Genomic DNA, 26164 nt, shown 5'->3' with positions numbered 1-26164 from the left:
CGGTTTGGCGGATGTCAGGGTCCGGAGGTAGAGAAACATTACTATAGGTCACTCCCATGCTATATAATCTCTACAATTACACTTACACACACTCTTTAGGTCACTCACTAATCTGGCCCACCACCTCTCTAGTTACCGGATTTCCGACTGAATTCCATGACAGCTTTGTGGTTCTTCATGATCAAACGCCATGGAAAATCCTAAAACCAGGAGAGGCTTTTAGCATTAATTCCTCTCTAACAGAATCAAATTCTGTAGCTATGTGTGCTTTTTCATTGGTGGGCTATGGCTAAAAGCCTCTATAACTGGCACAAATGTAAGCGATCTTCCTGTCCCACCACAGAGAGCAACAGGACTACAACGGTACAATTATTCAATCATTACACTTCATTCATAGATAGATAGAAAAATTGATGGCAGCACTACACATAACAAGTATTAAATAGAAACAAACTTCGTTAGGTTCACAACACATACACTCTGGCGTGTACCAACTCGTTAGAAATTTCATAGAGGAATGTGTATGAGGTGCATGTATGCGTGTGTGTTAAGTAGTAATAACCTCAACAACGTCATGTGGTCTGTGGGCGATGTGTTAAAGACTCCTGGCCCAAATATAGTACCTGGGAACCATGCTGTTATCTCTTTGCTGTAATCGTGAATGTCGATAGTTTACACAAATTTATGGCTTCAAATATTATTTGTAATTATTTTTTCTCCCTTTGTGAATTGCATAGTAATTCATCACAAATTTGTATCATGATTTCAGTAATGTAGTAGTAGAGCGACTATCTTTAAATGAGAAAAATAGAGACGCTCAGTAAATGTCAGCAAAATTTCCAAAATGCTAGAGGTGAAATTTCCATAAACCCAATATGATATATATCATACTGTGTGTAATTCTATGAAGGAGATTTTTGTTGAGATAGAGTTCAGCCTTTTATAATCCTCCAAGTACGTATTAATATTTTAACATAAAAAAAGGAAGAAAATTTGATAACAACAAAAACTCAAACAAATAACAAATAATAAAAAAAGAATTGTTCGGCGGTCCTTGAAAACTCAATGTAAAGCTACAAGAGGGTAGCTGAAATCACAAATGACTTTTATTCAGCAAATACAGTGGATAAAATACCACCGAAATATGTTACACAGAAGAGTACTGGGGATTGAGAATCAGTTTAGAAATAAAAATTACAGCTATGAAATTATTTACATATCATATGTCTGGTCTTACAAGTCAACCTTATAACAATAACATTTATGCTTTATAAATTATTCAAAATATTCACAGTTCTGTCATCGTCTAATGATCGGAATTGCAGACTAAGTAGAAACAGATCTGAAAGGGAGGTGGTATTAACTTCTGAAAGACATTGAGAAACAAATTAAGACAGAAAAATATAAGACTTAAAAATAATAAACAAAATATATATGTTATGGTAAATGTAACCAATTGGTAATTATGCATAATTACTCATTGTTATTCAATTACTAATCATCTCGGCTAGTTTGACAAATTTTTCTACATTTATCACCTTTAACAGCGATCATGCCCAATACCTGATTGAAGTTGGTATGAAAAATATAGAAGAGAAATAATGTGGAGATATCACTAAAATTCAACCACTTATTAGTTTCCCCTCCCCCATATATGATGGGTGCATTGCACATATTTTGCCATAAAACTAGACTCGACACTCCTTACAATGACCCCCTCCAATCGAAAATGGAAGTTATATTTGATATTATATGAAGTTATAGTTGTTAAATCGAAAGGAACATATGTTATTCATTATATGAAAAACACATGTTATTTGTTATATAAAAGCATTTGAGACTTACCCTACCGGTCATAGTAATGGAATGGTTGCTATAATGAGCGTCAGCTGTATTTGCATTTAAGTGTTGTAAGGATAGAAACCAGGGCCATCATTTCAACTTTTTTCGGGCAAAAAATGCATTTTCTAGAGATTCACATCTGCATCATTTTTCTGGGAAATGGTTCTCAGAACTGTGTGAATCAGTGTTTCCCAAAGTGGGCAATAGAGGCTACAGGTATAGCGTAGGATCCTATGGGTATGCTTGAGTTGGGGGGGTGAGAGAAAAAAATTTCTGAAGAATGGGAGGATGGAACAAAACGGTTGGGAAACTATGTTTTAGATGAACATGGTTGAAAGATTTCATAAAGACACAATGACTATAGAAAAGCTGTATGAAGGGAAACAGATGTCTCTAATGCATGCTGACTATTGCTAGAACAATATTCGAGAGATCAAAAATCATCACAAGAGAAAAAAATGTCTTTTAAAATCTTGGAGTAAAATAAAATTTGTTGATATTTTCTATCTGTAAATAAGTTTTTTTTCATAAAATTATATGATATAATTCATGGGCCTTTGTATTTACTTTCTTGTTTCATTCCACTTTGAATGTTTCATACAATTTTAAACGTGACTAGAATAGTGATTATTACATATTTTGCTTACATAGACATATAGGCATACACTACAGCAGGAGGAGGGGGAGAATCCGAAATCGCTTATAACTTGAAAACTATACCGGCACAGAGAAACAAATTATAGATTTGAATTCAGAAGGTCGATTTCTATAAGAATTACGACTGTTATCCCCAGAAAAACGATTTTCATTTTTATTTGTAGAACAGTGTTGTTATCAGTATTGTAATGTTAGGTTTCTTCACATTTATCGATATTTTTAAACATAATGAATACCACCACCAATCAAATCCATCATCATAGGGTGAAGTTTGAGCAAAATGTCCAATAAATTTAAGTAATTAATTGACGATTTACCATATTTACCAATAGGAGCTGGGAGTTATACAAAATCAATGGTAAATGTACAAAATGAAATAAAATTATGAATAAACTTGCAAAAATCTATCAAATTTACCAAAATGGCCAGTAATTATGCATAATAACTGGATTTATCACATCTACTGTAACATATGTAATATATTTCTTTTCAAGAGACATATAAAAACTCTATAAAACAAATTCAGTTACGAGGCAAACTGACTAATGATTATTGCAGCAGCAATCATAACAAAAAACAGCAAAATCAACAAGAAATGATTCCTAGTCCAGGAACGATTATCAGCTTTGATTTCTTTTGGTTTCTTGTGCCTTTTCTTCCTGCCTTCCATCTTCCTCTGGAACTCTTCAACTTCGAGCTGTTGCTGTCTTTCTCTCTCCATCTTCTCGAGCTCCTTTTTAGCTTCTTCTTCCGCGATTTTTTGCTTCTGTATTTTCAAGCATTCCTCATCACACGGAAGCAGCTCATTCTGCAGAAGACTGGTGCACTGCACGTCCTTTTTAAGTCTCTTGCACTTACAACGGAGTGTGACTTTCTTTTTGCAGACTGACCGGTCCGGACAAGAGTCTTTGTGACAGGTCCATGGACAGCGATGCCCGCAAGACAACTGTGAAAAGGGAGAAAAAAAAAGTTCAATCAAATAACTTCTATAAAAATCAAGATATAATACCTTTCGACCTAATTGATATGCTATTAATAACAAAATCAAAAGTTACTAAAATATGAGGGGTGTTAACAAAGTGAAAATACAGTGGTTTTTATTTGCTCAAAAAACATTTTTCTTTCACAAAATATCTACTACAAACTAATCACTAGTTCATGCCTTATTGCTACTATTGTCCCAACATTTATTTGCTTTGGGTACTTTTTTCTCTCTTTCAACTGGGTACAATTTGGGTCTATCACCACGGGCAATTTACTACCGAATGGGTTGTGCTGGAAGTGAACATGTGCACTTACAATCACTGGAAAAATTTGAGGGACTTGCTATCCACCATTAATGTGTAGTGTGACGTCATTATTATCGCTACAGCCAATAATTGCTCTCTATGCCATTTTTTTAATGATTAGACCTCACTTCAAGCAGAAAAGCTGATTTTTCTACCCTCGATGAACCAGCTAGGGTATTTAGTCACCTTATGTGTACCTAGGTATCTAGTGTTGTGCATGAATTTTTAGTACAGTCAATGCCGTTTATTAGAATTATGGATAATATTATCATCCGGGTATTGTAATTTTTGCAAAGAATGGACCGTAACAAGAGAAAATTTTTTTTTATAGCTATCCGAATTTCGGATAATGTTGTCAATTTTTTTTTCCGTTGAAAGTTTTTAGTGCGCATTCTGAAGCTAAGGTTTAACCACATTTATTTTTTTCTTTGTAAGTTATCGTTATCATGCTGCAAGACTATGTAGGAGGCTTGAAGGTGTTCTCTCCTTCCTACTTTGTTGACAAACATTTTGTGCTTAATGTTGTTTTTAGTCCGTAGTATTTGCTCTCGCTGTGGGCCTGTCTATAGTGAAGGCATTTTTAGGAAAAGCATTTTTTTTTTCAGTTCTTGATCAGTTTATTTCAATCGATCAAATTCAAATTCATTTTTCCGAGAGATTTTCTTAAGGGATCTATGAAATGTACTGTACATTTAAAAAAATATCGTAATTTGCGTAAATATCGTAATTAGACTGTTCCATTCCAATTCCTTAAAATGGCTGGGAAAAAAAACCAGAATTCTAGCATAAAGGGGAAAAAGTCCCATTTCAGAAAGGAATTAATAAAAAATTAGATTGAACATTTTTGAGAGTGACAACACCAATTATGTGCAAAAGAAAAAAAAAATTGACCCATTTACCATAAGTTTCGTTCAACAAAACGGTACATATAGTTACCATGCAAACAAGACTTTTTTTGGGTATAGAAATCATTTGGTTATTGTTATCAGAAACAGAGCAAGTCCACATGTGATCACATTAAGCGTCGTGGACTGTACTACTAAACAACATATGCACCTCATCCATATTTCTCTACAGAATTTCTAATGAATAACTACATGTTGGAATATGCATATGCATGTGGTGGGAATCTAACATGAAGCTTGATTCTGTGAAATGCTTGTTATAGTGCTGCCATCTGTTTTTTAAACTATGAGAGAAGTGTAATAATTGAATATTTGTACTGTTGTGAGTCTGTGGCCAGACTTTTTAACAAGGAGATCAGCTTTCATTTGCACCTCCTTCTTTGGGTACTAGTTCACATTTAAAGAACCGTATGACAGAGCACACTTCACAATTGTCAGGATTCTGAACAGCTGCCACCCTAGTAAGTAAACTCTTGCTACTCAAACTTGACAAGGTGTAGCAATGACAAAAAGACCATGAGGAAAAAAAAAAAAGATAAAGGACCATGATCAAAGTCAGCATTGTCAGTGTACCCAATGTCAGTGTACTTTTCTACCTATAGGACAATGCATCGCTACTTTTGAAATAACTCTCATAACACTGAATGACATTTCATGCTTATTCAATTGACCATACAATGAATGAACGTAAGTGTAAACTTAATGACAAAATTTGGTTTTATATAATCCATAGGTTTAGGTGCTCTCAAAAAGGCCTAGAACTAATTACCCAGTAATATGGTAACCTCTGCATAATTTTATGAAGACATTTTTTTTTGTAATTCCACCAAATGAAAACAATATACTAAAAAGAACAATAAGATTTCTTTGAAATGTTTAGGCAATTCCCAAAGTGCTTCAAACCAACTGTGTGGTTTTGCATAGTAAAGTCTAATTTTTGTTTACTAGCCTTGCAGCACAAAATCCATGACTGGAGCCTATAGTGTTAAAAAGAAGTTACTGTGTATAAATTAAAAAATAATAATTTTATGACAAACCTGTTTTGGACATGTGTTTTTACATGAAAGAAGTTTGTCTTGCTTTTCGACTGAAGAAGAAGTCCACTCATGACATATCAAATATAGCTGATTGAGCTGGCAGTGACATTTCATTTTGATGCTTTCTTTGCAAGGATGACATCCCCCGGGGTGACAAATCCTATGGCAATGATGAACACAACCTTCTGGCCGTTTCCTCTCACACATTCTTTCACAAGGGCTGCAGTTTTCACTCTGCTGCAAAAGAAAATAGTCGTCAAATTCCGGTAGAGTCTTGAAAGTTTGAGGTTCCAGATAATCTGAGGTGTGTGTGTGTGTGCGTTGGAATTTTTTGAAATTCCTTCTTAAAACCTCTTTTTCTGTTTTCTGCCAAGAACCTGCTTCCCTTTCATTTTATTTGATTCTTCCAGCAAATGAGAGTAATTTCAGTTTTAAGGGGGGGGGGGGGTCTTGATTCCTAGGCCAAAGTTTTTGGTGGAGAGAACCTCCCCCATACTACAATTTTTCACAGGCTCCTCTATAATAAATTTATATGATATTGGGCTAATAAAAGCAGTATTGATATATAGTAAATTTATAGTGTAAAAAAATTAAAAATAACAGTCATATCAGAGCCTGGGATACAAGAGTCTCTGTCAACCTCTTTTATAAAGAGGTCATTAGTTTTAGCAGCTCTAATTTTTAATGAACTAAGTCATTGAATTGAGAACAAAGTAGGTCAGAGTAAATACGAATATGTACGTCTAAGGCCCACACATCTGAAAGTCAATTTGTATTGTTTTTCAGATAATAAAGGTTTTCAGTAATCGGAGGTAGCCTCGGTCCCTTTCACTTTGGATTATCGAGACTATACTGTGTATTTGTTAAAAAAATAACCAATTCTGATTGAACCATGTAAAAAAATTTGTTATTTATTGTGGTCGGATTGTGATTTTTTAACAAATTTTTTTCATCTTACACATTTAACTATTTTGATACTGAAAATTATCAATTGATACACACTTAAAATTTTGAAATCTAAATTTAAACAACTTAAATGAGATTCCCAATAAAATCTGCTTCACTTCACTTCCTAGACATATCATGATTTATATATATACTAGAGCCAAAGAGAATAATTTATAATCACACTTATTTGCATAGATGCCTAAACCAGAGCATTCGATATGTTCTCTCGGCCAACAGTTAACAACCTTTTCTTCCTGGTTCTTTGGCCTTACAACCCGATCTGATTCTTATATATTACTTCATCTTACTTTTGACACAAAATCTGCTCGATTATTTCATTGACCAAAACTTCAGATACTTAACCTTTCCAAAAATTTTCCTTGACTTTTGGGCAATATTTTGCATTTTCCTTGACCATTTTTAATTCCCCCCCACACTGTCAAAGTTGCCAGAAACCCTTTAATCCTATCAAAATTAAAAACAAAAATACAGTCAAATCATTAGATGGCTCCCAAAAATTGGTGCTATTTTGTGTGACGGAACTTGACAAAATTGTATTTTGATTTACAGAACTTCAAAGAATTGTAAAATATTCTAAATATGATTCAAAAAGTTGAATAGATGTACTTTTCTTCATTCACAAGTTATTTCTGGTAGAAAAGACTTTCCTATTCACCTTCTATAAGTTATTAATTTGCCACTGGTTTCATCCCCCCATTTGTTTAACAGAATTTTCTCTCAAATAGCTGAGCCTTGGTTCCTATTAGACCAGTTGAGAGAGAGAGACCCTACTGCATTACCAAAAGGTTTCCCCCTGTGCAACAGAAACAAACTACCATGTTTGAGCTAGAAGTATCTCTCACCTCATGGCATATGATCTCACAAACATGATTCCCGCATGCTAGAGATCTACCACAAATTTTTCCACATGACCATGGTCGGCACTCATGACATGGAAATTCATGAATCTTAAAAAGAAAAGGAAAAGTTGGATTAGGAGATGAGTGTAATGACTAATTCCATTCATTTATAAATGTGCATATGGCAATTAAAGAGAATGGAAAAAACCTATGAGATATCCTTACTGTGTGAGCACCAAGACATGACAATGAAATTGGAACAATGCAGGGAGGACAGGGCTTATCCACCAGTTCCATTCTGTAGGAGTTCAGTAAATCCCAAGGACCATCTTTTTTCTTGAAAATAAATAAATATACATGAAATAGTTTAAAGAAAACAATAGGGTAAAAAATAGTTAAAGTCTTTAGAAACTATTTCTCATGTGTAACCAGATTCATGCACACATCACTAATTATTAATGAAGCATCTGCTATACATTAAGAGAAATATTCCCATGAAAAATAGTGAAGATCATGTTCATTCATTAGTTTTGCTCCAATACAGAGCACAGTTCTTACACAGAGTCAGCCCTATACACACTACAGTATCCAGGATAAATCAATTAACAACAAAAGCAAGAACAAAACAGAACAAAAAAATGAAACGTCAAACTCCCTTCATTGCTCTTTTTAAATAAGAATTCTCTTCTGCTCTCCAACACGACCCAGCCTCCTAGGAGGTGAAGAGAGGAAGTTGTCTTGCACAACAGCTCTGGGCGTGAACGATCATCAATCAATCAATCTCTTCTGTATGAAATGTGCGTTCCAATGGTCATCGTTTACTATATCATTCAAGAAAGGCGTTGATAATCTTAACCAACATTATTCAGGGATGTTTTCTCGTCTCTGTTGTTTTGCCTGGAAAATATGGGGAGGGTCATAGCTCACTCAACACTCCTTGAATCTATAATGAACTGCGAAAACTTATCTGAAAATTGCTTCTTGCATCATTTAAAGATCTTCCTAGAATGTGACATCACTTTGTCATTCAAAGAAGTTAAGCAAGTTTACTTCTTCTTCTTGCATACTTCACACTTATTAGTTGAATATTTGCTCCAAACTGGTGAGTTTTCAGCATGTATCGTCGTCGTCTCCATGACAGAAGTATGAATGTGCAAATTTTCACTTTTTTTCACTGAGGTTTATCAGCTGGTTAGATCCCTATTTTGGCTATCTAATTTTTGCCACAAACGTGACTGTTCTACCCATTTGAAATGCATGTTAAAAGTATTTTAGGGAAATAACACTCCCAAAGTAACATGGCTAGAGTAAACATTCAAACATCATTTCCCACATTTTGGAAATTTGCACATTCATGTTTCTGGCATGAAGGGGGATGATATACTGTATTTCCCATGCTATGTAAAGCTGAAATTGAGCTAGTCAACTACAAAACATATACTTCAGATGTTTATAGGTTAAAAAGAATAATATTAATGAGGACTATACAGTTCAATCAAATAAAATGTAGCAGAAATTGGAACTAGCAATCAGTACAAAATTTCAAGTGAATAAGCAGAACGAATTGATAAAGTAAAGGAATATAGTTTCCAAATGATGTAAAACAGTAAAAACTGAAAACATGGACCACAACTGCAATCTGTTAGGTAGATGTACTAACAAAGCCCAAGTCCCACTACTGAGGGTAGTGTGGTGTAAGGCTGTTTTTTTCTTTTCAACAGCTGGGTCCTAACATAAGTCGAACCGGGCCGTGATTCCTTGTTTCACTTTTATCCATTTATTTCCCCTTAGTCATGCTTATGACCAGGCCTTCACAACCCCAAAAAATAATTCAACTGGGCTGCGGGCTTCCAAAGGTTGAGAACCATCGACGTAAGGGATAGCATGTGCGTCAGGTGTTTAGTCAATCAAAACAGCTATGTTTGCAGTGGAAAAAACACTTTAAGTTCTTAGATTGAGCAAAACGGAATTGGTACCTATTGCGCAACAATATTTTTGATCCAACTGAAGAATTAAGTTGCCACTTACTGTCAAGGTGCAACTGTGACATTACCTGATGACTTGACATATCCAGGAAAGAGCCTCTTGTGACAATTGTCTCATGGAACTCGTCAGACTCTCTCGTGAGTCACCTGTCATGTAACATAGTACATCTGCCTAATGGATCAAAGCTGTGGTCATCAACTGTTACTGTTTTACATAGCAGCTAGAAACTGTATACAGTGAAACCTCACTACAATGATACTTGATAAAACAATAAGCACCTCCACAACGATATTTTTTCAAGTCTTGTTCGGAAATGTCTACACTTTAATGTTAAACTGTCTCTTAATATAACGATAATCCCTCTGCAATGATATTTTTTCTTGGCCTGCAGAGTATCATTATATTGGGGTTACGCTGTACTTCTCTATGAATTCTCTTGTATATAAAAGTGATATGATTCTTAACTTATTGACATAAATCTCATAAGGTTTCATCAATTTGGTTGAACTGTTCAAATACTGAGCTGATATCGATAAGCTTTTCTACCTTTTTGAGCTCCACTTTGGTAAGCACAGCTGAATGACATTTTGCTGGACATCTATGACCACATGGATGAATCTTCTCACATAATTTCCGACAAGGTGGACAATCCCCAAAGTGGCAGCGGTGTTTCTGTCGTTGCTCATGATGACAATCAGCAGGTAGCCTAGAAATGTAAATATGCTTTAGGGCACAAAGAACTATCAGATCTACTGCTCATTTCATACAAATATAACGGGTTAAGCATATAAAAATATGTAATAAATAGAATGTACGACCATAATATAATTTTATGGATATAATGAAAACGTTATAAAAAAATGAAATGAAAATTTGTAACTCATAAAAACTAATGGCTCTGTTTAAGTTAAAAATACAAGACACATTACTGTTGCCACTTGAAAAAGAATGAAATAGAATATTTTGAGAATGAGGACATGAGAAATGGTCAATGAACACTTACAGATCATACACTTGGATCGACTTCTTGGAGAAGAATTCAAGAATTGAGAAATTGAGTATGTCTAATATGTAACTTAGAAGCAGAACCTCCTTATAATGACTGCTTCCGCAGTCAATGCCGAATAGTGTGTTTAATTTTACACAGAATCAAAACAATTTTCATGCATTTCTCTGTAACATATTTGAATTTTTCTTGCAATAAGTTTTCTACAGATAAAACAAATATAAATAACTGCAGATTGTGATTATAATGGAAGGTAACCAAAATTTTTCTGCTATTTTTGATCATCAGAAAGAAGATAAACAGCAAATATAAATGTTATATTAGTCATCCCCATTGGGATTTGATACCTTTTATCAACATACCTCCAGCTGCACATTGGCATGAGGGTAAAATTGCAGTTCTCAGATCCAAAGAAGTCTATGGGAGTTAAGTCTGTCTTGGTTGCAAAGTATTTTTCATAAAGGTGGTTTTCCCAGTAAATGGGAAGAGATGAATAATTTGGTGGTAATAGGTCCAAAGCATATGGTGGATGATACTGTCTCCCTTAGACCATCAACCAACAAATTATCCATCTTCTGTTTTCTGAATGACTACCTTCATGGAAAATCCCTCATGGATGAGGAAGTCTTGCAAAGATATCCACAGGCTCTTTGCACCCAAGAACCTCAATTTCAATGGACCAGGGCATTGTGCAACTGACACAATGGTGAAAGGTACTAGATGATAAAGAGTATTACTTTGAGGACTGAAGATGTGTGGCATTTGACATTAAACTTGGTTTCCAGTGATCAAGAATGGAAAAATTCTGTTTTAGTTAACTTCATCAACTAACTGACATAACTATGAATGATATATTTTAAAATTTCTATATTTACTGGCAGTCAGCTTTGCAGCGAGGTGGAGGAACATCAGATTTCCTCCTACCACAAGGAACAGTTATTTTTGACTGACCACAAAAGCATTTAATATCAACAATTTCCCTGCACGGAAAACATGGACCTGAAATAAGAACATACAAATGAAGCCATTTAAACATTTCTTTTTGAAGGAAATAGTCATGAAGTGAGAGAGGGAACAATTTTTTTTCAATACTGATATAATCGCTTACCACCATGACACCGACTTTGGCACTTGTGGACACCACAGTTTAGAGTTCTAGTACATGGAGCTTCACATGGTGGGCAATCACCAATGCAACACTAAAAACATGTAACATAGAAACTATTCAGACATAACATTAAAAATGGACAGTACAATATTGGTATGAACAATTTTAACTAGTTGATAACATTAAAACTTGAGTAGAATATTTTCTACTGCAGTAAAATATGGTTCGAAGTGAACTATTAAAGCAGTTTTTGTCAGGAACATAACTTTTAAACTTAAGAATTGACCCCCCCCCCCCTCCTCCATTGTTATTTCTCTCAATTTCAAAAAATATCTCGTATCTCTAGACATATTCCCGTCTTGTCTAGACCTACTGCAGAGTTTGAAAAAATAAAAAAAATTTAGGTGTCAGCCAAACTTCTTAGGAGCCAAGCTTGAGATTCTGCTCTCAAGAGAAAAAGTCCAAAATAATGTTGCTGGTTTTTTTTAACTTTTTAGGATCTTCATGTTATGGGAAGGGGGGAGGGGGAAAGAGTCATGAAATCAGAAAATTTTTGTGTCATTAACAGACTCCAATTTAGCAATCAGTGACAGAAAATTTTAGGTGCCAATGGCAATTTTCTAATCACTGTAGCGACCTGGGATTTGCCAGGCCCTTTCTACTGCAAGAATATTCTTTCTATTTTTATAATTGCATAGCACATTAGAAAAAACTTAACGACCCTATACTTTGGTATTTTGTCAAAATTAATGTACGCAGTATTTGCACCCTGACTTGCATAAGACATATATTTTAAGCAATTTATCTCATTCAATGAAACTAAAAAAAAACATGAAACATCATATTTCATGCTCAATTTACATTTCATTCAACAATATCTGCAATGTACTTGTATGTATATATATTATTCATACCTTCCTGTTACAATTATGTTTTCGGCAGTCCCGTTTCCTTTTGCACTTGGTATCACAGATGAATTCTTTGCAGCATGGAACAGACTTGACACGCTGCCCACAGCGACATTTCATTGTGCGCATTTGCAAGCACTGAAATGACACAGACACACAAAAATTTTAATTGGCTAATCCCTGTCCTGAAAACTGAATCTTTATTGCAGTTTAAATTTTCAATTACTCGCAACAATTCTGTAATCAGAAAATTTAATGCCAGACTTGATTTTAATTACATTGTTGAATGGAAACTAGGAGAAACCACAGGATCATCAATCGGAAAAGTAAAATACAAGTTCTGTGCAGCACTTGACTTCTATTCAAATGGATCATAATAAATTTATTGTATTTTTAAATGAACAGACCAGATTTTTACTACAGTTAAACATCATTTCATGATCTCAAGAGTCTGAAGGATCTGAATACAGTAAAACCTGTCTAAGTTAGTCACATACGGTTCCATTAAAATCTGTCCAACTCAGAGAAATATCCAAAATATAGAAGTACGGTACAAAGTAAAATTTTATGGATTTATTAAACAACTTCATCTAGTAGAATATGACGAAAAACAAATACACTTACAAATATTAACCTTTTGAATAGGTGATAGAAAATAAACTTGTACACAATTCAATACTTCAATTACCATATTCTACAATGAAGAAATTTAAATGCATTAATTAAATATGTATTTTTAAGTGTAATAGCCTATTTCATTTTTTCACTTATATAAAATTAATAAGTGACAGGTTATACTGTATTTTGAAGATGGAGTTATAAGAGTCATTGAAGAGGACTGAATGAAAAACTTTAAAATATGCATTTTGCATGGGTATGGCTGGTCACCTACTGCAAGCTACTTTGAGTGATAACAAGTCACATGAAAGTGCAAAACTGCTATATAGTAGTCTTGCACAACAACACGCTCAACTTTTTATCCCTCGTTTTTAAATGACATTTCACTGTCATAGTCAGGATTCATCATAGTAGATAAAACTGGCTTTGTTTGCAATCAGCAGAATACCATGACAACGAAAAACTATTCATGATTTAAAGGACAATGAATAAATGATGGGGAAAAACTACATGAAATCCTTGAATAAAAACCAATTTTGAAACAGATATGAAAATAGGAAAATACAGTATGAAAACTTCGCATATTACCTAAAATCATACCCATACATATATCTAAAAAAATTTATATAACTTTAAGATGGTTTATTACTTATCATGGCTAAATGAAAGACGTAAAAATGTATACTCACAATACCACAAGTACCAAGATGGCATCGTTGACTGCACTTATGCAAGCCACATTCCAAAAGTTTATCACATGTATCACCACAAGGAACAACCTCTTCGGTACATGGCAACCACATGACTTTTTTGTTACATGGACAGGGTCTAGCTCCAGATTTGGGACATGAACTGCACTTTCCACTGTGACACACTATGGTACAAATGTGGTTTTCACAGTCTAATGGTTTGCCACACACTTTTTCGCACTTCCAGTTTGGGCTGTCACATGGCCTGAGTATCTTCTCATTTCGACAATTACAACTCTGCTCACTTTGTAATGTGCATGGTGGGCATTCACCTATCAAGAACGAGAATAAAGATTTAAAAAAGAATAAATTATACAATGAACACTGTATTGCATGACAGTATACAACATCAATACAACACAAAAGGTATATATTATACTCGTCTTGAATGTTTGTTCAATAATACAGAAAAAAAAAATTCCAATAGATAGCAATAAAAATACGCTGGATTTAAGGTCTATTCATACACGTGTCACAGGCAATTTCTGTTCCAACATATATAACTCCTCTCAGTTCAGAAAACATTCTTCTTCCCTCTAGTAGTCTATTTATTCATACTTATAAGAAACAATTCGGAATCCGATCCAAATATGTTTCGGATGCCACAGAAACTGAACTGATGTATGTAAATAGACCTCCAATGAGAAAAGTTTGTCTCACTACAAAATGGCATCCCAACACAGCTGAAATATTTTTTTTGCCTCGATTGGAAAAACAAATGTCTCAATTGTTTAAAGCCTTCTAAAAATAAAAACATAAGTGCAATTTATTTTAGGCAGATTTTCAACCTCTGCTCCAACCAAAAAAAAAAACAAAGCCTTGGGAGAAAAGAAGCCTTACTATGAATACACTTTGAAAATCTGTAAGAAGAAGAATTGTAAAAACGCTGTGCACATAGTTGTAAAACAGGATATGAAAAAAATAAAAAAAATCAGATTTTTTTTATTAAAATTAACTGACTGCTTATTAATTAAAACAAATCTTGTTGATCATTAAGAAGGTGTATTTTCATATCACCTAACCGCTTTTCTCCACTAATTCCTCTTAATAAATCTTAATTTAATTAAGCATTAATGAATAAACAAACTATAAGCAAAAAAATACGAACACTAAAAATCTGTGCTCATGTAACTTGAAAGGTCATGTAACATTGAGCACAAATTAACTTCATGGATTAACATTTTTCTCGTAGAAAGTGCTTTTATTCATGAGGGACCCCTTCAATCATTAAAGTGAATGGGTGGTGGCATCTCAGTATCACACATCTGGTGCAGACATGTCAATTTATTTGATGCACAACCAAAAGGCCATTCAGCATCAACTAAATAAAGCAAATCCTATTGGCAAGATTGTTTCTTGCACAATAAATGGATGTGTTTCGAACTTGCATGATGCTGCTTAATAGTTTACACATTTTCATTCTTTCACAGATTTAATGAGTTATGGTAAAAAAACGAGGAAACACAAAATCTTAATACGAAAAGTAGTCGAAAGCTCAATATGTTGGCACAACATCAATTATTATTTTGAATGAGCAATTAGGCCATAGAATTCAAGGCTTTATACAAAAAATAATTCCTTTGTTTTTTAATTATTGGAGGCCTAGTGCCGCATGGCAATGCATTGAATATAATGCAGATTCTTCAATGTCTTCCATGCAAAAAAATCTAGAAATAGAGCAGCTTTTTTTTGCACTGTATCTAGGGATTAAGTTCAAGTCTATATGTACCTCACACACAAAAAAAAAATTCTATACTTCTTTTAATAACAAACTTTATCATATATCAGTAACATGCAAACCATACCATGTTACATTTACTTCAATATCATTGATTTTATGTAAAGAGAAAACAAAATTTAAATTTTGCGATTTAAATCAATGATTTTTTAAATAAAAATCAAGTGATTTAAATTGTGATTTTAATCATGATTTAAATCAAGCTGATTTAAATTGGCGTGCCCTGCTGTAAAATAATTTTTTTTTTAGTTTTTCATCCCCTTTCGAATTCTTTTTTTAAATTGCTTCTAAAAGTTTTATACAGTTTATCTTTCAATTTTAGCTAATTACTGAATCATCATATTTCAGCTAACAAATGTGATACTGAAACTAATTATTTAAGGTATCACTGTATTGGCAGAGATTTTAGCTTAGCCATGTCTAGTTTACATTAATTGATGTACTCCTGCATATACAGTGAAACACCTATATAACAATACTCAAAGGACCAGAGAAACCACGTAATTATAAAAGAGTAATCTTTAAAGAAGGAATACATTAACACTATGAAAAGTACATCTAGACTAGAGAATAATATTGTTATATAGGCGATTATCATCATACAGAGTATTGTTATATGGCATTTACATTGTAGTACCTGTAAATAGCAGGGTTCTTTAACAATGAGTGGAGTTGTAGACAGTAAGAACCTACCTCCGTGACAAGGTTCAGGGCAACGATGTTGTGCACACGAAAGTAACTTCTGACATGGTTTGTTACACGACCACTCTTTATTACTGCACCTTTTCATAGCAGGATTGCTGCGCTTACAAAAGCAGGTTGTTTGAATTGTCTTTGGACAAGGTGGACATGGTCCTAAAATAAAAAATGCATGAGCATGAATGAAAGAATACATGGCATTTCTATGGAAACAGACATATTGTCTAATAATCAATTATTATATTAAAGTGTATAACAGTTAAGAAAACAGAAGCTTTTCCTCTCAATGCTATCAAAATCACAAATTTGCAAGAATTTTCAGATTTTAAGATATTTGCAACTGGAATGCAGAGCAAAAAACTGATATAGTAAAATGCAAGAGAAACATATTGATACTGCACACATATATTACATTACATATACATTACGCCATACAACAGATAAAGATAGATACCTCCACCATCGAGGGTGAAATTTTCTTGCATAAAAAGACTATCCCGACTTTGTTTTCAAGAACAAAGTCTAAAACTAATCTGGTACATTTTAATTATTCAAAGTAGACTTAATGCTGAGAAAAATACAATGTCCATACCAGGATGGCAAAGAAGAAGACACTGGTGACCACAATATGGTTTAAGGTCTTTTGCACAGATGCTCCCGCAAGAATGAGGAACTATCCATGGATCATGGGGAGGATTTTCAACTTTACCACAAAAGCAGAAGTACTGTGATGGCATTTCTTCAGCTTTGTATTCATGTCGGCATTTCGGACTAAGAGGAGGAAAAAAAGAATAAAATTTTATAAGCTTTTAGAAAAATCAAATTCGATGTAGCTAATCAAAGATCACAAAATACAAATGCATAGTTTCGTTACTCAACTCACCAGCACCATGTGCGAGGCTTTTTCTCACCAGATTCATCTGGAGTGTTTGACTGAAGGTGGAACATACTGTCCTTTGCCCATTTTTGAATGCAAGAGACATGTATCATGCAATAACAGTTCCCACAGGACCAAATCTGACATTAAAAAAGTACTTTTTTCAATGACTTACAAACATAAAAAACATGTACACATTTCACTACCTTATAACACTAAATTACTAAAAAGTTCCTATGATTTTGAAATAAAAAATGCTATTATAAAATAAAAAGTAAAAGGTGCAATACTTAAAACTAAATGTTTTTATTTCACTTTTCGAACAAAAATTCCATTAATAAAAGAGAATATTTGATCTAGACATGATCAAGAAATTCATGGTAAGTAATATAGGGACACAACTAAAAAAACTGAGTAATTTCAGATATTTCACAAAGCAATATAGTAATGTTCTAGCAAGCCAACAATTTCAATAGTGTAGCATGGTCAAATATGCCTATCATGTTAAGGGAGCCTAAAAAATATTAGTATAAATCAGTTTCCAAAATTCATTTTTGTCCCAACCCCCCCTTCTTTAGAAATTATTTTCTCCCATCACCCCCCAACACAATCTAACCCATAGGATCCTATGTCATACCCGCAGCTTCTATCTCCCGGAACATTCCATCGCCTCCCCCAAGGGGCATTAACGCCCACGTTGGGAATCACTGGTATAAATTTTTAGGGAAGATATAGGCCTACATCATAGAAAGCAAAGTTCCCCAAACTTTTTGTTCCATCACTCCCTTCATCAGAATTTTTTCTGTCTCGTCGCCCCCAGTTCAAGCCAACACCCATAGGATACTATGTTATACTCGTAGTTTCTACCCCCCCCCCCCTCGAGGCAATATTGCCCATTTTGGGAAACATTAATCTGAAGGAATGAGATTTGTATGTTAACCAAGGGGTCGGACAAATCCCAGGCACCAGGTCACCATGAAGACTAAAAAAATTTGTATTACACCTAAAATTTTCTTGGGTAGTTACTAAATTGCAGGTTGAGAGCAGCACAAAATGTGTGAAATTTATAGCAGCATTCTGTCAACATGAAAGAGTGTCACTATGCCCTGAAAAAGTCAAAAGAAGCATTATTTTGGACTTTTTCTTCGGGTAAATTTTTTTGACAGCTAAAAAATTTGTTCTGCTGCCTAGACTTTTTTGCAATTTGTCCAGCTCTGCGGCAACCCATATCCAAAAACATCCCACAAAGCTGGTAAGCAGCACTGTTCATCAGTACGCTAGAAGGAAAATGTCTGGTTTTCCTCATTCGAATGGCAGTCACACTATATAAAGAGCATGCATCTGTATACAAACACAGGGCTGGCAGATATACATCTAGAGTAGGAAATGGCTGAAGGCAATGAATGAGTTACTCAATGAATCCATCAAGAATGTTTTAGACATGTTCTGGGACACAAATACAGTTTGTTTGCATCTGAGCATAAAATTTTGTGTGATTATGAGACATTTAAAAGAGTACTGCATTCATAATAATTATGTCCAATAAATTTTTCCCCACAAATCACAGTGACGTGTCATTTCAGCTTTTTGTGCCTCTGTTACTACTTTCTCTCTCATGTTTCCAGTCACGGGTATCGGCAAAATTCTCATTCCTTCAGATGATATCCACTTCCCATAAACATTTATCCCAGTTTTTTTTTTTTTTGAGACACCCTTTAGAATACAATTATCGACATAATACCCAACTCTAGAAGCAACAAGTATTTAATAAAAAAACAAACAAACAACTGCTACTGCTAGGTAGCTGGAGGGATTGAAGACAGCCATACGGAAGAGATCCTTTAGCTAACCTGGTCATTCCTTTTGATAGACTCCAAGCATATTAGACACACAGCAGCACCTGAGGTTAATATCTCTTGAAGCAGGTCTCGAGCATTTTGCAAAGCTCCAACCCCATCTATATTTAATTACAAGAAAAAATTATAATCCAAATGTGATACAAAAACATTATTACTATAAAAACATACCATTCACCTCTTCAATAAAAAAAATGTATATAAAAAAAATCCGCAACAGGGCTTAACAAATCCCAGGTGTTGGGTCACTATGGCAACAATAGAAAATTGATATTTGCACCTAAATTTTTCTACACATGATCGCTAAATTAGAGCCGAAGGATGATACAACATTTTCTGTTGTCTAATACCGTTACATTAGTCAGTAAGTTATGAAGTTTCTGAAGAGTCGAGAAAAACGAACATTATTTAGGACCATGTTTCCTGAGCAAAAATCATGGTTGGCTCCTAAGAAACTTTAGTGGTGATAACAAATACTTTTCAATTTATCAATCTCTACCATATGATCTGATTAAAAAACAAAAATATGATTATTTACAAAGGTAATCCTTTAACCGGGCAAGAAATTCCACCTTTGTTTTCCCATCACTTATTAGTTGCGGAAAAATTAGTTTGAAACATACTTATTGAGGAGTCATTATTTATCTTAGAGAATTTTGGTGTTTAATTTGTTTAAGAAGTCACATGATTTGTTTTATTAAAAAATCAATTTTTATGGTATGACATTAATTATTTGTAGATGATTGATTAGGTAAAGGAGGATAAATAATTACAATCAGTCAAATAAAGCCAAAGATTCCCAGTGTCATTAAGCATCATGTCTTGATTTAAAAACCGTCACTGTTCTTCACACACCAATTCGTAAGGCGCATGTTTCACCCTTAAATGCACAGCTTTGCATATGCACAAAGGGTCCCTTAAACATTCATTACTGCAGCCAGTTTGAAGATAAAAATTCTAATCACCTTTGTACATAAGCTGAGGTCATATTCTTTCTATTCTATATTTTTGCTGGTGAGTGTTCTAATTACCGACAACAACTCTTTGTTTGTTGCACAGCAAGTGTGTGGCTGTGATTTCACTATTTTGTTGAAATTTTTCATTTGCATTTCTTTCACCTTGAAGTTAACAATCAAGATTTTTTTCTTAATGTAGTTTGAATCACAAAATAGTTATATATTTGGAAATCGTTATTACTTCAATTTTATGTGCTATTTTTGAGGATTTTCAAGTGTTCAATAAGGTTCTGTATGAGCAGTGCTGTTCGGAAAATATATTTTAAAAAAAATTTCTTTTTTTTTAAAAATATATTTTCCTTTCAAATACGTGTCAAATGAAGTTAATATGAAAATTTCATTTAATATGAAAAAATTGTCAGCTGGAAAAAAAGCATGCATGCACACGCGAGGGTAAATGCTTATTTCATTAAAGAATGAATACAGATAGAAACTATTTATTAGGTGTTTTCTTCGGTGTAAATACCCGATGCAATAATGAATTTTTGTCATTGTTCATACAAAAATAAAAATGTGGATTGCAAGTCTGTCACATCCTCCAGTGACAAAGGCACTGCTCATTGCACTTCTTCGGAATCTGAGAATTGTTACCCTTTAAGAAAATTCTTTATCTGAGGGAAAAGTCATGTGGGCCAAGATTAGGGGGAATAAGCTGGTTTTGACAGTTTTTTGACAGGTAATCTGATATCAAGAGGGGTCCATGGGCTGGCGCATTGTCGTAATGGAGCACCCACGACTTGGCATTCCGAAGATCTGGTTGCTTGTGTCTCGCTGAACCATGCAGATTTTTAAGGACTCACGTGTCTCCCCAGTGTCAGATAACCTGTCAAAACATCACATTCTGATACTTCTACAACTAGCTTATTTGCCTGATATTTCCCTGTGTGGTTTTTTCCCTTTTACTTTGGATAGGGAATTTTTTTAAGGGGCAATAATTGAAGAAGTGGAGTGAGCAGTGATGAAGGCACTGAAGAGTGTGAAAAAAAAGACAGTCCGCATTTACGTCTTTGAATGGACAATGGAAAAATGCGCAGGAAATACAAAATAAACAGTCACTATCTGTATTCATTTTTCCATATAATAAAATAAGTCTCAAAACTTTTTGAATGTCAACATCAAGAGAATCTCACTTCAGCTGTGATAATTTACAAAACAACTATAAATTGATAAAAAAATCTATTAAAGAAATACTACCTTTGGAGTTTTTACTGTAATACACAGTCAATGTTCATTATAATGACCCCTATCATTCCATCAAAAATGGGCATTATATAGCCTAAAACATTCTGGACTCGTCATACTGGTCCTTGTAACGGAACGGTTGTTGTTTACTGGTTTTGTGACAACCAAAATGAAAGGAATTACCAAAAGTTAACTTAATACAAATTACCCGTATATTTTCCAAAGGTCTTCTGAATAATTTCAGAGTCATCAAGCTCATCTTCAGAAGATGTTGATTCTAGATCTGCATTGTCTATGAACTTTTCTATACCCTGTTGCATTCTCTTTCTTGCTTCCTCGAATTTTGGATTCGCTTGGTTTGAATTAGAGGGTGCTAAATAATAAAGAAAATGAAGTTGAGATCTTAAATTTTCCACATCATATTCATATATGTATAAAGGAAATCTCGATATTAGACCAATTATTAAATATACTAATAAACATTGTTTATGTTTTATGAGAAATGCAAAGCCGACAAATGTGTTTAGTAATTAAGTATTTACATTTATTTTCCAAGATAAAATTATTCAAAGAAAATTTAAGAAACTCACCTTCCTGAACATTGTGAGAATTTTCTGTTGGCAAAGTAGCACGATTCAAGAAACCTGATGAGCGATCTTGCAAAACTGGTCTTGTCCAGGGTTTTTGGCCACGGCCCATACTTCGACCTCTGCCATGGTCACCAAATGCATTACTATTGCGACTCATTATTTTTCCTGGATGGCGAATAAAAAAAAAGAAAGAATGTCAAGATTTCATATTACACTGCAATTTTACTACTACTCAACTTCACATGCACCTCATACTTAGCCTTCAGGGGAATTTTCAGATTTTGCAGGCTACATTCCAGAACGTGTGCTGAATATATGTGTAGCTTAGAAAATTTTTCAAATGGGAGATGGGAACCTCAAGTTATGCAAAGGATCTCAACCACAATATTTTAAACTAGTGTCATCTTCAAATGTTAACACACTGCAGGGCCATATAATGATTAGGCCCTATAACATGATCCTCACGTATTCCAAAGGGGGATCAAGGAATCCATCCATCTCTGGATGGACTCCATGATCCATCCAGAGAATTTATTAGTGCTAGTAAGCATCCACGCACAAACTCGAATCTGAACCCAGACCTGCACAGTTAGAGGCTAGCTCCCTAACCAACATAGGGACTGCCCGGCAACATAGGCCTATTCAGAGGCGTATTTACAGGGGGCTTAGCTGGCTATAGCCCAGGGTGGGTAATAAGTAATGGGGGTTTAAGTAATGAGAGGTCAAGAAAATTTGTAGAATGAGTGAAAAATTTTAATATCCCACACACGATAAAACTATAAACCTACTGGTGCCTACAGAGAGAAAGACTAGGTCAGTTAGTGATCAAAAGAGCAATCTAGAGTGTGCAGGCATGTGAGTGACAAAAAGATTATGCAAGTATGTGAATGACCAAAAGAGTGACCTATAGAGTGAGGTCAGTAAGCAAAAAAAAAAAAAGAGTGGCCCAGAGAGTGTGTTAGTATGGGCCTGACTACAGGCAGATTTAATTTTGCAGCCTGCGGCTAAATAAATGTTGCCAGCCTTCTAGCATTCTAGTCTGATTCTTCTCGTGACGACTTACCACTTTTCTTAAATATACTGCCTTGGACTGTAACCATGGGCGGAGATACCGGGGGGGGGGGGGGGAGATTGACCCCCCCCCCCCTATCGTCAAAGGTGGAGTCAACTGATCTAATATATATATGAATTGACATCATCATCCTGCCCCCCCAGCAATAATGACTGTGCCCCCTCCCCAGACTTCCAAGTCTATCTCCACCTATGACTGTAACACACTTGGCCCTCGCTCCTGTAAATACGTCTGTGTCTCTAAATCACTAGGTTAATGACGTGCTTGCACTATTTTGTTCACTCACATGCTTGAAGTCACTCACTGACTTGGTCCTACACTTCATAGGCAGAGATGGATTAATGATTTTGCTATCTTTCTCCCATTCTACAAATATTTTTGGCCACACATTCCTCAAATTTACTGCCCTTTGCTATAGCTTGCTACGCCCCCCCCCCCCCCCATAAATACACTCATAGGCGGCAAATGGCTTGAAAGCTGGGGAGCACAATGTGTTAATATACTGATTTTACATTATATCAGTCGGCTCTGCCATTGATGATGGGGGGGGGGGGGGGGGGGACTTCCCTGTATCTTCGCTCATGAATAGGCTACTGGGAATGACCCAGAGAGAGAGAGAGAGAGAGAGACCACCTCATTGAGTAACCAAAAGAGTGACAAAGAAAGTGTGCAAACATGCAAATAACCAAAAGTGTGAATCAGAAACGTATGTACCTGGCACCAGGACTAAGTGGGCTACTGCTCAGGGTGGCAAATTCGAGGAATGAGTAGTCAAGAAAATTAGACACCTTGTATCTCTGGCAGGCCCCCAAACCGCTCTTTTAATGGGACTTTCTATAGTGAACTTATAGCATGAAAAAAGTGGGAAAAAAATTGTAATTTTCCTGGGCCCCCTGACAGCCTTACCCTTGTGTGGGGGGAGGAGGTAAGGGGCCAGCAAAACCATAAAAACCAGCAAACCATGTGGCCTCTGGCCACAAAGCTCTATTCTTCACACATTTTACCAGAGACACTGGCACTGGAAGCAGTGTCTCTGATAAAACTAATTAATTTTTGAAATGAGTTATAGCCAAGTACTTACTACAGCGCTTCTTCGATGCACCAGTTCAGTGATGGTGGCGGCAATGTCATCGACGTGGTTCACAAACTCAAAATTGTAGCCTTCTGGTGTCCTCAAAATAAAAACTGGGATGCCAGCGATTTCTCCGGAAGTAGTGTCACAGTGCCGGCCCTCTATATGACATCTTCAATCGTACGCAAGAATTCGCCGCTTCCCGATGAGTTTTGGTATCGATACTCTATTCATAAAGTTCCAACAAGAGAGAGATCCTTTCAATGAGGACACAAATCAATTTTCATAGGACACAAAGAAGATCTGGAACAGTTGCTTTGGATGGCACAACTTCACAGGTCAAAATTATGAAAACAAAAACCTTGTGCAGGCTTCACAGCTGCTGCTGCCAGGACGACTCCACGTCAACTTCTCCCCATTTCCACTTTTTTTACACTTCACTTCACTTCGCTCTTTTTTTTTCTTTTTTGCCTCTTAAAGAGAAGAAAAAGAATATATTTAGAAAAAGGCAAACGTTTTTTTCATATTTCTTTCTTCCATTCAGATTTGTATGCGTGTTTTTATGGATTTTGGAAAACAAAAAGCATCGGAAAAACGGAACCGATTAAGTAACAGCTGCTGCTATCTGGTATTTATAAAACGAAAATAAAACTCGCGTCTAGTATCATCTTTAAACACTAGATGGCAATAAACACTGTGGTAAAATATTTCCCACATTATGAAATTATATACGCTACAGCAGTGCAGCTTTCGGGAGAAACTACAGTAAAGCCGGGTTTTCCTAGGAGTAGAATTTCTGCGCCGTGTGCAGCGTGAAAACGCTGATTGGATAAAACCGGAAATTCAAGTTTTTTTTTTACCAATCAGCGTTTTTACGCTGCGCGCGCTGTAGAAACCTGCTCCTAAAGCCGGATTTTCCTTGGAGCAGGTTTCCTGCGCCCAGCGTGACACGCCGTCCACTCAACAATAAGAAAAGCAGCATGACTTTTCCTTCTGAGCGCAATACGCCTCACGACAGCGCTTTACGTCGGGCGTGATTGGCGGACTGCTTCTGGAGGAGTCAAATGCGTCGTGCACCGCGCGTTTTGTTGATATTCTCTTCACTCTTGTGTGTTTTCTTTCCCTTCTCTTCAAACCGGAGCATGAGACGACAGAGTTATTTGAACGGCTTTCACACACCGGCAGTAAAAAAACCCCATTAATTTGCTACCATCTATGGTTTAGAAATACTTCTAATTGACATTTTTTTCGTTTGCTTCCTAAATAATAGACGGCAGCACGTGTCTTATTTTTTCGTTTGTGATTCATTAATGAAGTTCTCAAATTACCTAGATAGATACGGCAGCAAACGCTGCTGTATTCTGACATAGACTTGGGTCATGTCGCCATATTTGGGTGAAATGTGACCAGATCCGCAACTAGATACTTAGTCACCCGGGGCGAACCGGAATTTTGGCTCCCCTTGCTATGTAGAAGAAGTAGTTAAAGGGTGAATTCGGCTCCCCTTCTGGTCCAACTCCTGGGGCACAAATTTCACCTTTTAACCTGTCCTTCAACGTTACAAGGGAGCGCCAAATGCGTTTTTGCCCCAGTTGACCAAGCATCTAATTGCGGCCCTGAATGTGACTCCATTATCGGTACAACCCAATAACTGTTTGTTATGCAGCTTTCGATCGCTAAAATCCACTAACTGCCAGGGGCTCTTGATCTGTGGGTCATGACCCAAACTTGATTCGCAGGGGAATCCGAGATGAGTCGTACAAATCTACTAATAGTCAGGGGCTTTTGAGCTATGGATCACGACCGAGTCTTGATTCGCAGAGACTTCCTAGAAATTTACTTGCAGGGATTCTTGAGCTATGGGTCATGACTCAAACTTGATTCGCAGGCGGGGGCTTCCTAGACGAGTCGTACAAGTTCACTTATAGGGATTCCTGAGCTATAGGTTACGACTCAAACTCTATTCGCAAGGGAATCCGAGATGGGTCGTATAAATCTACTAATAGCCAGGGGCTTTAGAGCTATGGATCACGACCGAGTCTTGACTTGCAGGGATTCTTGAGCTATCGGTCATGACTCAAACTTGATTCACCGGGGGGGGGGGGTGCTTTCTAGACCAGTGTTTCTCAACCACCGGGCCGTGACATCA

General features: G+C 35.6%; 1 protein-coding gene across 1 annotated transcript; it reads right to left on the bottom strand.

The window, feature by feature from the left end:
* Nucleotides 1-1088: 1088 nt before the first annotated feature.
* On the bottom strand, nt 1089-24449 carry LOC149069989 (NF-X1-type zinc finger protein NFXL1). Its single transcript, XM_089249471.1, has 16 exons — nt 24025-24449; nt 21872-22036; nt 21490-21654; nt 19078-19184; nt 17234-17367; nt 16943-17121; nt 16345-16506; nt 13854-14185; nt 12553-12684; nt 11639-11729; nt 11406-11529; nt 10071-10230; nt 7764-7874; nt 7542-7646; nt 5731-5967; nt 1089-3445 (listed from the first exon to the last, which is right to left on the bottom strand). Exons 2-16 carry the CDS (start codon nt 22026-22028, stop codon nt 3026-3028), a joined length of 2616 nt encoding a protein of 871 aa, XP_089105597.1. The 5' UTR covers nt 22029-22036; nt 24025-24449; the 3' UTR covers nt 1089-3025.
* Nucleotides 24450-26164: the final 1715 nt, after the last annotated feature.

The sequence above is a fragment of the Pholcus phalangioides genome, unplaced genomic scaffold (assembly GCF_987345545.1).
Source record: "Pholcus phalangioides strain wild (caught in Gottingen) unplaced genomic scaffold, Ppha-v1.0 ptg000022l_1, whole genome shotgun sequence".
Lineage (NCBI taxonomy): Eukaryota > Metazoa > Arthropoda > Arachnida > Araneae > Pholcidae > Pholcus > Pholcus phalangioides.
This window is presented reverse-complemented; position numbering and strand designations above follow the sequence as displayed.